Source organism: Salvelinus fontinalis, chromosome 18, assembly GCF_029448725.1.
Source record: "Salvelinus fontinalis isolate EN_2023a chromosome 18, ASM2944872v1, whole genome shotgun sequence".
Taxonomy (NCBI): Eukaryota; Metazoa; Chordata; class Actinopteri; order Salmoniformes; family Salmonidae; genus Salvelinus; species Salvelinus fontinalis.
This window is the reverse complement of record NC_074682.1, coordinates 14,671,596-14,685,232: the sequence shown is the minus strand read 5'-3', so window position 1 is coordinate 14,685,232 and position 13,637 is coordinate 14,671,596. Positions and strand designations below refer to the sequence as shown.

At 45.5% G+C, this 13,637-nt stretch overlaps 1 protein-coding gene across 10 annotated transcripts in view; it reads right to left on the bottom strand.

Annotated features, from left to right (window-relative positions):
* LOC129815025 (inositol 1,4,5-trisphosphate receptor type 1-like) overlaps positions 1–13,637 on the bottom strand; it is a 144,253-nt gene that overhangs the window by 65,231 nt on the left and 65,385 nt on the right. For 4 of the 10 annotated variants that reach the window (XM_055868291.1, XM_055868293.1, XM_055868292.1 and 1 more), the window contains 6 exons: positions 10,791–10,939; positions 9,596–9,707; positions 8,814–8,849; positions 3,228–3,269; positions 2,202–2,249; positions 1,640–1,769 (listed from right to left, as the gene is read on the bottom strand). In XM_055868291.1, the coding sequence (XP_055724266.1) occupies positions 1,640–1,769; positions 2,202–2,249; positions 3,228–3,269; positions 8,814–8,849; positions 9,596–9,707; positions 10,791–10,939 (517 nt within the window). The remainder of the gene's footprint in view (positions 1–1,639; positions 1,770–2,201; positions 2,250–3,227; positions 3,270–8,813; positions 8,850–9,595; positions 9,708–10,790; positions 10,940–13,637) is intronic. The other 6 variants (XM_055868299.1, XM_055868301.1, XM_055868300.1 and 3 more) reach the window with 4 other exon arrangements.

The following is a 13,637-nucleotide window of genomic DNA, read 5'->3' as shown; positions in this document are numbered from 1 at the left end:
CAGTCTGTAATACCTATATGTTTCAAGCAGACCACCATAGGTTACATTGGCATTCTTGGGCACAGGGACTATCTCCCCATAGCACTCACATATGTAGCCATGAAATGCTTTGAAAGGCTGGACATGGCTCACATCAACACCATCTTTCAAGACACTGGAGTCACTCCAATTCGCATAGTGCCCCAACAGATCCACAGACACAATCTCTATTGCACTCCACACTGCCCTCTCCCACCTGGATAAGAGGGATAGCTACAGTATGTGAGAATGTTGTTCATTGACTACAGCTCAGTGTTCAACACCATAGTGCCCTCCAAGCTCATTATTAAGCTCAGGACGCTGGGACTGAACTCCTCCCTCTGCAACTGGATCCTGGACTTCCTGACCGTCCCTTCCTGGCCGTCCCCAAGTTGTGAGGGTAGGCAACAACACACCCGCCACGCTGACCCTCAACAAGGGGGCTCCTCAGGGTTGGGTGCTTAGTCCCCTCCTGTAGTAATTGCTCACCCATGACTGTGTGGCCACGCCCAACTCTAACACCATCATTAAATTTGCTGATGACAACGGTGGTAGGCCTGAGCACCGACGACGATAAGACAGCCTAAAGGAGGTCAGTAAACGGGCAGTGTTGTGCCAGGCTAACAACCTCTCCCTCAATGTCAGCAAGAAAAAATGAGCTGATCGTGGACTACAGGAAATGGAGGGCCGAGCACGCCCCCATCCACATCGACGAGGCTGTAGTGGAGCTTCAAGTTCCTTGGTGTCCACATCACGAAGGAAATAACATGATCCACACACAACAACACAGTCGTGAAGAAGGCACGACAACGCCTTTGGCATGAGCCCTCAGATCCTCAAAAATTGCACCAATGACAGCATCTTCACTGGCTGCATCACCGCTTGGTATAGAAACTACTTGGCATTCGACCACAAGGCAGTAGTGTGTACGGCCCAATACATCACTGGGGCCGAGCTCCGTGCCATCCAGGACCTCTATACCAGGCGGTGTCAGAGGAAGGCCCTAAAAATGTTCAAAGACTCCAGCCACCCAAGTTATAGACTGTACTCGCTACCGCACGGCAAGCTGTACCGATGCACCGAGGCTGGAATCAACAGGACCCTGAACAGCTTCCAACCCCAAGTCATAAGACTGATAAATAGTTAACCAAATAGCTACCCAGACTATCTGCATTGACCGTTTTTGCACTAACTCTTTTGAATCATCACATATGCTGCTGCTACTGTTTATTATCTATCCTGTTGCCCTCAATAACCTCGTACCCCTGCACATAGACTTGGTACTGGTACCCCATGTATATAACCAAGTTATCGTTACCCATTGTGTATTTATTCCTATTTATTATCTATTTTTCTCTCTGCATTGTTGGGAAGGGCCCGTAAGTAAGCATTTCACTGTTACTCTATACTTGTTGTTGACAAAGCATGCAACAAATTACGTTTGATTTGAGGCAGGAGCGTGAACAGGAAGGAACCCATTCCTTTTCTCAAAGCATGGAGAAGAGACCAACCATGACTCTTCACCCTGATTTGAAAACTTTAATATTCTGAGGTATTGAGATATTCAGCAAGTCCATACAAACTTATCCAGAGAGACAAAGATACAGAGACATACAGGTACCTGCTCGAGGTTTCCCTTCTGTTCCAGGGGGGACAGGACCATTGCTGAACGTCGTCACACTGTCTCTTCTGGCCCCAGGCTTGATGTTCCCATAGTAACGATTCACCAGAATCTGCCTCAGAGCTTCACCCTGGTGGAGAGAGATGATGTCAGAGGATGGAGTCTACATCCTCATCATGAGATAAGGACTCCCAACATCAGTGTTATCAGCTTAGAATAGCTCAACTCTGATTGGGCCTGGCATCCTCAAGATATTAACCCTGCATCTTTAATCAGTGGAAACAGTGTGCTTCTTAGAAAATATTGTTTTCTTGCCTTTTTTTTTTATATATAACATACATATAATTTCCCTATATTCCTCCTGAAACCCATTGACACCCACACCCAGTGGCCAGTTCGTTAGTGAGGGGGGTTAACCCTGTGAGTAGGTGGGCATGCTGTGGAAGCAGAGTGACTGCAGGCCAGGTCAGGTGCATCAGGACAGCCAGCTGTGGTGGGCCAGAGAGAGCAGGTTGGCGGACTCCGGAACGGAGAGGATCAGACCGTACTGGACTGTACCTACCCTTCTCTGGTCCTCCAGTTGCTTCTGGGGCTGGTTGGGATCAAGCTCCTAAGGGTGAGGTGAGTTAGCAGAAAGTAAATCAAAGAAAAGTCCAAAAAAGGAAAATTAGGGGAAAATAAAAACAAAACAAAAGAGGGGTGTTAATACTGTGCACATTAGTCACTTTCCTTACATGCAGGGAACTGAGCAAAATGATTTCATGCAGTTAACATAGGGAGGTGGGTGGAGTGTTGGATGTGGGGTAGGAACATAATCATGCAAGGCTTCGTGAAAATAAAGTTTTAAGCACCGGTTAGAGAAGTCGGAAAAAATTGAATAACAAGGTGGCTTGCTGTTAGAAATAAAATAACATTTATTTACAACCATCCCATTAACTTCACATCTCATAATCACTTTTCACTTGAAACTTTTTTACGTTCACAATGCTAAAACAAAACTTTGCTGTTCAAACCTTTGATATTGGGTTATTTCAACCAACAAACTGGATGGCTCAGAGTGACTCCCTTGTTACTTTGCAGTTGCAGCACAAATTAAAGCGTGTTAAATACATAAGGGAGCAACTGGCTGCGAGGGGCAGAAACGCAACTCAAACCATGAGAAAAAACCCATCCCTTTCCAGATGACATAATGGAGTCAGTGCAGTGCACTAGTAGTGGTACTGACAGAGTGTAAGCCCATGTTCCATCTGCCATGGAAAAACACCCAGCACGCTGCGACAAAATCCTGCAGAAAGAAGGAAACTGTTCTTCACTCAAACACCTACAGAGGGATGGAGGGATGAATGGAGGGAGGGAAACGGGACATACATGGGTCGGCTCACTGCATAATTAAACATCCACAAGGGGAAACGTTTGCGTGTGTGTGTTTTGGTGAGTGGGCTCTGAAATGGGAAAGGATTTGACGGTTTCCATCTTGATGAGCGGGGAGGATGGATGACTCAGATTATCTATATTCTACAATAACCCATATTAGAGTGCTGAGGCCCAGGCTGTGCTGAGGCCCAGGCAATATGGGTGTTGAACTCACATCTGCAGCAGGGACTTCAGGCTCAGCCGGCAGAGGGGCCAGCTGAATAGATAGACAGATAAGACAAATGGTCTGGGTTAGTCAAGGTCTGGGTTAGACCACAGTCAGTGGGCAAATTAACCTCAGGCAGCTCTCAGGTCACTTGCCTCACAGTGCAAACAGATCAATGCAAGGCCAGGCCCGCTTCGCCAAGGACCTCCTTGTATGTCTGGCTGGTTACAGTTGATCAGTTGGCCCATCATGTGCCCGACAGCAATAAAAGCGCATGACTCAAAGCCAGCCACGGAGAAGGGGACAACAAACACGCCCTTATCTGACGTTTCTATGCTAAGTCTCTGCTGTTATTAGAGCACTTGTCTGTGTTATATAATCAAACATCACTATTATACGCTCCCTGTGTTCACATGCCTTCATTGGGTTGCCCATGCTTTCTCCCAGTTGCTTGCATAGCAAAATGAACACCTTGACATAGGAAAATGAATGGACTGTTGGTTGTTAATGTGAGCAGATTAGAAATTGCAGGTCCTAAAATGAAGGCCTAGGGTGTTAAGGGACAAACCAGACTTGCAGATATGGCTTTTAGTGGCATGATGGAGCTACACGTAGGCCTATTAGTGATACAGTGCATAATAATACATGCAAATGGAAACAAAAAATGTAAAAATACATTTAAAAACCTAACACCTCAGCTAACACTGACATGTTGATGTTGTTCATACTCAATGTTTGACAAAGTGCCCCAAGAGAAAAGAGAGACATTTGATTTTCTGTGGGCTGACTGCTGAAATGAAACACTTGCTTGAACACCTTGTTAAAAAGGACCTTTAGGAAGAGAGACAGACAGACGGATGTGATACATTTAAATGGTGCAAAGTGAAAAGGCAGAGACAGATACACAGACAGACCACAGTGGAGTTGACTCTGCCTCAGTAACACAGTCATGCTGACTCTGAGTAATTGTGAGACTAGACAAGAATCTCCCCTTATCAGGCCCATGTTTACGTAAAACATCCATTTCCACAGGAAAAAAGATGATGCATGCAAACAAGGCTCAAAGGTTTTAACCCTGATTCACTTGTCTAATTCAATTAAAGCACAAAATCATAAAGTTACTTTTCCTATCCGTCAACATTTTCAGTGGTGGAGCATGACAGTCATTATTGGCCTTATCTGACCTGATTTGTCTTCCATGAGTCCCGGGGATCTGAGCGCTGGGGGTCGCCCATGCTTTTCCCATGGACCTGCTGGCATCAGCCCTGGACACAGCTAGACCCATGACCGCCAACATTGGTTCCACTTGTACGTTTTCTCAGACTGTATGACGTCAACTATATAGTGGTATAGTGGGCTGAATCACTACTCCACTGCGATACAGGGCCAAACATAAGGTCATCTTAATGGAAGTTACAATCACATTTCAGCAGTGGAAAGATGAGACGACTCCCCCATGGAGGTTCCACTTGTCTCTGCACTTGTTTTCAGGGTGTGTCACATGGGTCTGGAGTCAGAATCATACCACCCCTTCCTTCTCCTTTTATAACCTGCCGGGCCTCTCTCCTAGTGACAGTGACTGTCATAGGCACCCCAGCACCCCCCCCCCCCCCCCATCCCCTAGCATGGAAGATTACAGGCCAAAGAATAAATAGGCAGGGGGAGGGAGGGAGGGAGACATACAGGCCACAAGAAAGAGAGACAAACAGGAAGAGAATCATAGGAGGTAAATGGGGATAAGGGGGAGGACAGACAGATTATTTATTTTGTTCTTGTCTGACACCATTTCATCAGTGGCGGGCCTGAAACAGTTAACACTCCCTTGCCCGCCCGAGCGCCGCCCAACACGAGGCGCTGCCAGTCTCTCAGTAAACAGCTCCGCCACACTTTTATTGCCAATTACTTCTGAAGGTCACATCAGTGGAGAGTGAATTTCAGGGGGGAGAAAAAATATGCTAGCTCTTACATAACCGCTGCCTAAGAGCTGGCGGGAGCCCAAGTATCGTGCAGGACGAAGGCAGGCTGCAGGGAACCTGGGACAGAGCTGCATGGCCAGCAAAAGTGCCTATAGTTTTCCCTGTTGGAGGGGATCAGAGAAACAATGGTTCCCTCAAATCGCCTCACGCACATTGCAGCAGCTCTGAGTATAGCTGAGGACAAGCATGGAAACGCTGAGGCAGAGGACACCAGCACTGTGGGATGTAGAGCGGCCATGAGAGGAGAGAACAGGGAGAGACTAAGAGGGAGGAAAAAGATTGGTAGAGAGATATAAATAGAGAGAGAGGGAGACAGAGAGTTTGCCAGGGATAATGAGACGATAGAGATCCGCTGGCACGGGGACACACAGCGAGGCGAGAGAGCAAGAGAGACACATGCGGAGACAAACAGACCGTCGTGACCTCTCCTGCATAGAAATCATCTCGATTGCGTAGATCCCCCCCCCAGTCGGCACACAACATATCGCCAACCTAAAGCCATATTATCTCTGCTTTCTGCTGACCCTATTACATTATCCCACCCACCCCCGACACAAACACGCACACCGATTCAGGGTACTACAGTACCCTATGCTTCTCAGATTAATAGGGAGAGTACTGTACTGCATGGCAGAGCTCTCAGCAGTGGGAAGCCACAGAGGAGCTGGCATACCGAACAGCGCAGCAAGCTTAACACAGGGCTTACGGAACAGCTAACTGACAGACAGCTCAGTGCTGCTGCTGCTGTTTCTGCTGCAGAGGGGAAGTGTGGGCTTTGGATCAGCCTGGGGTATGGGACACTGCATCCCACAGTAGGGCCCTCCTAGGTCCATGCACGTGCCGGATGTGTGGGTGGGGTGTGTGTGTGTGTGTGTGTGTGTGTGTGTGTGTGTGTGTGTGTGTGTGTGTGTGTGTGTGTGTGTGTGTGTGTGTGTGTGTGTGTGTGTGTGTGTGTGTGTGTGTGTGTGTGTGTGTGTGTGTGTGTGTGTGTTTGTAAAGTATGTGTTTACATTCTTCAGACAGTAAAACGGGGAGGGGGCGTTGAGGCAACAAAGAAGCAGTCTATCTGTTCACTCCCATTTTAGGAGGGAGCGTCAGGGATTGTTTTTGGGAGGGGAAGCAGCTGGGGATTTCCAACACTGGATACCACATGGAGGGAGGGAAGGAGGAGTAGAGAGAGAGAGAGAAAATACACTCATGTGAGCATGTGATCTCCTGGCAGACATGCAGCTTAGAGTGTAGGCTCTCCAACAGCCACTCAGTCTGATATCTATGTTTACCTTTCCTTCTTATCGCTCCCTCACTTGTTTTCTTTCCTTTATTCAGAAATGAAGTTTCACACCCTAAAGTAACTCATTCCATTCTTGTGCTCTTTTACTGTACAATACATCAAGTGCTTGAAGTTGTGAGTAGATAATGTTGTTGTGACCAAAAAGTTAAACGACAGTAATACTGCAACTTATACTAAATTATATCTTCCAAAGGTTAAAAAAACAAACAATACAATCTATGGTTGAAAGCTGTGCTCTTATATGCCATACCCTCTCAATGTATGCTTTGGAATGGGGTGTACTGTAGTCTGGTGCTTTGCCATTGACAAGGGTAATATTAACTGTTGCGTAACATCCAGGATCTATAAACACTTCTAAGTAAGAAGTTAGACCCTTCCATATGGCACTGGTCCCAGCCTCTCTGAAAGTCCCTAAACAGACAGATACAGTCCCAGATGAAAGGTAACATTTTGGGGGGGGATATATGCAGGGTCCACTGTCTTTAAGGCAGACACAGACATAGAAACACAGACCTGAATGTACATATACAGTAGCAAGCACACCTGCACACACCAACCCCCTTACCCTCTATGGATGTTGGTATGATCTGGTTTCCGCCACTACATTTAAGGGATAGCTTCATGTGTATAAATACTCACACACCTGCTGTGGTAATGGTGGTGAGGAATTTAGGGGGAACCACCCTGTCCCTCTGACCACCATCCAAAGAGAGTCTGGGTATGATCAACACTCTGATACACCCCCCCTCCCCCTCCCCCCTCAGGGTCTGCCATTATGGTCTGTGTGCACCGTTTCCAAAAATACCAGATTCCTAACATGCAATTCCAGTCTGAAAAAACTGTATAAAGACCTGTGGATCTATGTACACAACAACCATAATTCAACTTCAAGCAGACGACTACAATCAGACCTGCGTTCAAATACATGGACTTCTGTATCTGGGTCGTTCCACCAATTGGGTGCCTTTTGAGTAGTGGAACTTGGTAAAAAAGATATATATGATTTCACCTCATTTTTACATGTCCTGTTCACCTAATGTGTATATGTTAAACTTCATTTAAAAAAAAATGTTTTCCATCTCAAGAGGTTAAATAAAAAAAATACTATAGTAAGTGCCAAATAGAGTAACAGGGTTGACCGTAACTGGGTTGACAGTAACAGGGTTGACAATTTCATCATAAATCATCCATACATCCCCTTGTGACAGGGTGAATGGAAGCTTGTTGTGTACAACAGGGAAAGGAAGTTGAATGCAAACTTTACAGAAAAAAATGATTGTTAAAACATTTGTAGCCTGTCTACTGGTTGATGTGTTATGCTCGACCCCACTCACTGTTCCACCTCAAAACACCAGGAAATTGCTCAAAATAGTAAAACCAGCTCACCTGCTTCTACACTATGATTTGATTGTTAGATGTTGTGTTTCTTTTGTAAAAAAAAAAGTACAAAAAAAGAAGAGTTTCATCATATTAAAAGGAGAGTTCAGTTCACGTGACAGGGTTGACCTTAAAATGAGGAACAGACGTAAATAAATAACTAATCACATGAAATAAATAAGCATCTTCAATATCTGAAGCAAGTTTAGTTAAAGCAACAAAATAACTAGGGCTTCACAATGATGGTGAAAACTTGGAGACATTTTGGAGTTAAGTGGGTTAAAATTCTAGAAGTCACAGAGGGTGCGCAGAGGGACATGTCAAAATGTAGAATTTTGGCACTATAGCAAATCTTTATTCATATTAACTATCAGATTTATTGAATTCTCCATGTGGTCTATATTAAAAGGGAACGTCATTTGATATAAAAGGCTTTTAAATTGCAATATTGGTGCACAATTTCTACTTAAAATATCGAAGGGACGCAAAAGGCACTTTTTTCTTGGAACAAACTATCTGGCATTTAAAATACTTTTTTGGTGTATTTGAGTATTTTCAAACACACAGCCCAAAACAAGTACTTTTATTTGAGTATTTGAATGGTTAATTGTAAAAACCAAATAGTCTGCCAAATTGTATTTGACAGTATTTCCGAATACTTGTTTCAAATACTATTTTCCGATACCTGGGTTAAATGCATGGGAGTGAATTTGAGTCTGAGTATTTTGAACCCAGGTCTGACTACAATACAGACACATTGGAGTATAGCAAGTTGGCAACACCAAAAAGTGCTTAGCATGCTAGTGGCACGGTAACACACACGGAAACTAGCAGCTACTCTGAAGTCAGCAGCACATAACAAGACAGAAAAACCACTAGCACAGGCACATCTATCTACACCACACGACTAGTACGAGACAGAAACCTAACGAAAGAAGGAAAATGATCAACCTCAGCCACATCCATCTCATCATCAAAGGCAATGTGCTGGAAGAGAAGAGTATACAGGCAGAGTTAGTAGAGCTGGGTTAGGAGGAGGGGAGGCAGCTGAAACCAGACAAACAGTCGGTAAGAAACCCCACACCGTGTCAGTCAGTCAGTCAGTTAGTAAAATCACACAGGTTACTGCATTTCAAAGCAATGGATTGCCCTCGCTCAACAGAACAGAAAGCAGAGCGAACCAAGGTCATTAATCAGAGATTAGTACAGAGAGTCATTTACAGCCCATACAATAAATGCTGTATTAGTGTTAATGGTGTATTAGAGTTAAAGTTCAATTACAGCATGCTGGTGCTGTTAAAGTGTACTGGAACTGTCCCCAACCACCAAACATAGACAAGTCATTTTCAGATGGACACTAATCTGTTGTGGTTTTTGTGTGTGTCTGACTGTGCCAATATGAATAGCACTGAAGGTACCATATATGCACACCAGTGGCATCTACTTCCTGCAGAAGGGCAGCTGCTACTGTAGGTTTTAAACCAAACCAAAAGACTCATCCCAACCATCACAGACATAATGTACTACCAGTATCATCTGGGGGGAAGGCAAAGGGCAGCAGAGGAAAACTTAACCTCAAGCTTTGCTGTTAACCTCTGACCTCTGCACTGACCTCTGTAAAGAGCTACAGAATAGCAGGCCTCTTAGCAGCACTCGGTTTATCCTCATGTTAAAATCCAGTGTAGAGAGAACAAGGGAAGTATTGTGAGGTGGTGGTGAAGACGGCCATCTACCTTCTCCCCATAGCCACGGTCTTTGGTCATCATCTCCCTCAGAGTCTGCAGCACCTTGATACACAGACGCTCCTCGTTCTCCTCCAGTAGCTGCTTGGTGTGTTTGATCAGCCTGGGCAGAGGACAGGGACAGGAGGAGAGGTGTATCACACATACTGCACTGTACAACCCTCCCAAAAAAAACACTTCAGTGGTAACAAATCCTGATTTCAGAGAGTCACCCCTATAGTATTTACTGTTAAGCTTGAGTAATGAAGAGATAATAGTATGTCTGCTTGACATATCATAATTGATTGGCTTAATTAATTATTGGTTATAAATGCTAGGGGTAGAGATTGACCTCACGTGGGTCTTAGAGGTGCTGGCAATCAGATCAGGTGCTGTGTGACTTGTATTCATTGAAAGGAGTGTTTCAGTCCAAATGAGCAATCATGTCTACGAACAACATTTCTTCCCGGCATACAAGCTTTCCTAAAGGTCCCATTTTATTCTACTGTACATATTACGGTTAGTACTGTACTGCATTACCTTTGAAATGTAAGTCATTGTTCTGAATCAGTGTGAACTTGTGGTATCTCACGTGCTACTCCACACATTAATCCCCCCCTGCCTGCGGCCCTTTACAGTAGGCTAACCCCTGAGCCGGCACCTGTTCAAAAAGCCCAGACGCCCGCCCTCATGCCCAGTAATCCAATCTCAGCCCTTATCAAACACAACAGACACAGGAATGGCCTGGACTGTGTAAGGCAGGGAGGGTGGGAGCCCTGTGTGAGGGAGACAGAGCTCCAGTAGGTTCAGGGCAGGACATGTGAAAACAAAGCCCCGGGTCACTACAGTAGCATGTTCGGAGAAGCCCTGATCAATGACGGATTCAGTTACTGTACACTTGTACATGATAAGTGCCCCAACTCTAGTTACAGTACAGCAGGTACAGTATGAAAGAGCACAATGCATTCCTTAACACTGAGACTGTATCAGGAGACTGTGCATACTTCCCAGTTAAACCACAGCTAGATCAATTTGTAGTGGCTAAACCCTCATTTGGTTTACAACTGCTGTGGAAAATATTTCTCAATTTCTAAGAAGATTGCAAACTGTGGTTCATCACTGGACTTGGCAAGAGGCAAGTTCATTGTTAGTCAGCATGTCAAGGAGGTGGGTGGCTTGCAGTGGTTAGTGGGTACATGAGTCTTACTTGGAAATGAAGCCACCGCTTTCACACTTCCTGCGGGCGTCTGTGTTCTCAGGAAAGAGTAGCTCTGGGCGATGCAGCACGTCCACCAGGACAGATAGTTCAGCCTGGACCAAAGGACGCAGACGGTCCTCTAGAGCCGACACTATGTCCTTAAACACAGAAAAATGCAGAAGACAGGCATGGTTAGAGAGGTAACAGAACAGAAATAGGACACAGCAGGGCATTAGCACACTGAGTGTTACACCAGTGGTAGGTCTAGATGAAGCCCAAATGAACTGTATGAGATTGGGGCCTGGATTCCAGCCCCTACATTTGAAGTCGTGACCAAACAAGGTACAGGGAAGCTGACAAAACTGAAAAACACTATGGTGAACTTTGTGACCTTATTGTCTCAGACTGCACACTGGGAAAAAAATGTATAAAAGCAGAAGTAGACAACGGTTTACCAAAAACCTCGAAAACAGACCAGCCCAATCCAACTCCCCCCGCTCTATATCCCCATGAGTCAGTCATGATAAACTCCATGGAAATAAGAAAACTGTTACAGTTGCGTCACACTGTGTGTTGATGTAGACATTGTCTTGCGTAGGAGGGAGGGAAGGCGGGAGGGATACTGGTAGAGTTACTGTATACAGTGTGATGGGTACAAAGAAATTGCAACACACACACTAGATTAGCTTTCTGGGGGATTACAGGTCAATCGTCACTAACGCAATTCCATGAATTCTGTTTCTGGGAACTAGTCAATTCATCACAGCCATTTTCAATTATTGCCATAGTTTTTCAAGACGATTTAAGTCAAAACTGAAACTAGGCCACTCAGGAACATTCAATGTTGGTAAGCAACTCTAGTGAACATTTGGCCTTATGTTTTAGGTTATTGTCCTGGTGAAAGGTGAATTTCAAATCAAATCACATTTTATTTGTCACATGGCAGAATACAACAGGTATTCCTTACTGTGAAATGCTTACTTACAAGCCCTTAACCAACAATGCAGTTCAAGAAATAGGGTTAAGAAAATATTTACTAAATAAACTAAAGTAACACAATAAAAAGTAGCACAAAATTACATAACAATAACGAGGCTATATACAGGGGGTATCGGTACCGAGTCAATGTGCGGGGGTACAGATTAGTTGAGGTAGTTTGTACATGTAGGTAGGGGTAAAGTGACTATGCATAGATAATAAAGAACGAGTATCAGCAGTGTAAAAAATAAAAGGGGGGGGTCAATGTAAATAGTCTGGGTTGCCATTTGATTAATTGTTCAGCAGTCTTATAGCTTGGATTTAGAAGCTGTTAAGGAGCCTTTTGGACCTAGACTTGGCGCTCTGGTACCGCTTGCCGTGCGGTAGCAGAGAGAACAGTCTATGACCTGGGTGACTGGAATCTTTGACAATTTTTCGGGCCTTCCTCTGACACCGCCTAGTATATAGGTCCTAGATGGCAGGAAACTTGGCCCCGGGTTATGTACTGGGCCGTACGCACTACCCTCTGTTACACCTTACGGTCGGATGCCGAGCAGTTGCCATACCAGGCGGTGATGCAACTGGTTAGGATGCTCTCGATGGTGCAGCTGTAGACATTTTTAAGGAGCTGGGGACCCATGCTAAATCTTTTCAGTCTCCTGAGGGGGAAAATGTGTTGTCGTGCCCTCTTGTGTTTGGACCATGTTGGTGATGTGGACACCAAGGAACTTGAAACTCTCGACACGTTCCACTACAGCCCCATCGATATGAATGGGGGCCTGTTCGGGCCTCCATTTCCTATAGTCCACGATCATCTCCTTTGTCTTGCTCACACTGAGGGAGAGGTTGTTGTCCTGGCACCACACTGCCAGGTTTCTGACCTCCTCCCTATAGGCTGTCTCATCGTTGTCGGTGATCAGGCCTACCACTGTTGTGTCGTCAGCAAACTTAATGATGGTGTTGGAGTCTTGCCTGGCCACGCAGTCGTGGGTGAACAGGGAGTACCGATGGGGACCAAGCATGCACCCGAGGGCCCGGGTGTTGAGGATCAGCGTGGCAGATGTGTTGTTGCCTAACCTTACCACCTGGGGGCGGCCCTTCAGGAAGTCCAGGATCCAGTTGCAGAGGGAGGGGTTTAGTCCCAGGGTCCTTAGCTTAGTAATGAGCTTTGTGTGCACTATGGTGTTGAACACTGAGCTGTAGTCAATGAACAGCATTCTCACATACCGTAGGTGTTCCTATTGTCCAGGTGAAAAAGGGCAGTGTGGAGTGCGATTGAGATTCCGTCATATGTAGATCTGTTGGGACGGTATGCAAATTGGTGTGGTTCTAGGGTTTCCAGGATGATGGTGTTGATGTGAGCCATGATCAGCCTTTCAAAGCACTTCATGGCTACCGACGTGAGTGCTACGGGGCAGTAGTCATTTAGGCAGGTTATCTCCGCATTCTTGGGCACAGGGACTATGGTGCTATAAACACGTGGGTATTACATACTCGGTCAGAGAGACGTTGAAAATGTCAGTGAAGACACTTGCCAGTTGGTCCACACATGCTCTGAGTACATGCCCTGATAATCCGTCTGAATGGTCACCTGTTTAAAGGTCTTGCTTACATTGGCTACGGAGAGCATGATCACACAGTCGTCCGGGAACAGCTGGTGCTCTCATGCATGCTTCAGTGTTGCTTGCCTTGAAGCGAGCATAAAAGGCATTTAGCTCGTCTGGTAGGCTCACGTCACTGTGCAGCTCACGGCTGGGTTTCCCTTTGTAGTCCGTAATAGTTTGCAAGCCCTGCCACATCCGACGAGCGACAGAGCTGGTGTAGTAGGAGTCAATCTTAGTCCTGTATTGATGCTTTGCTTGTTTGATGGTTCATCTG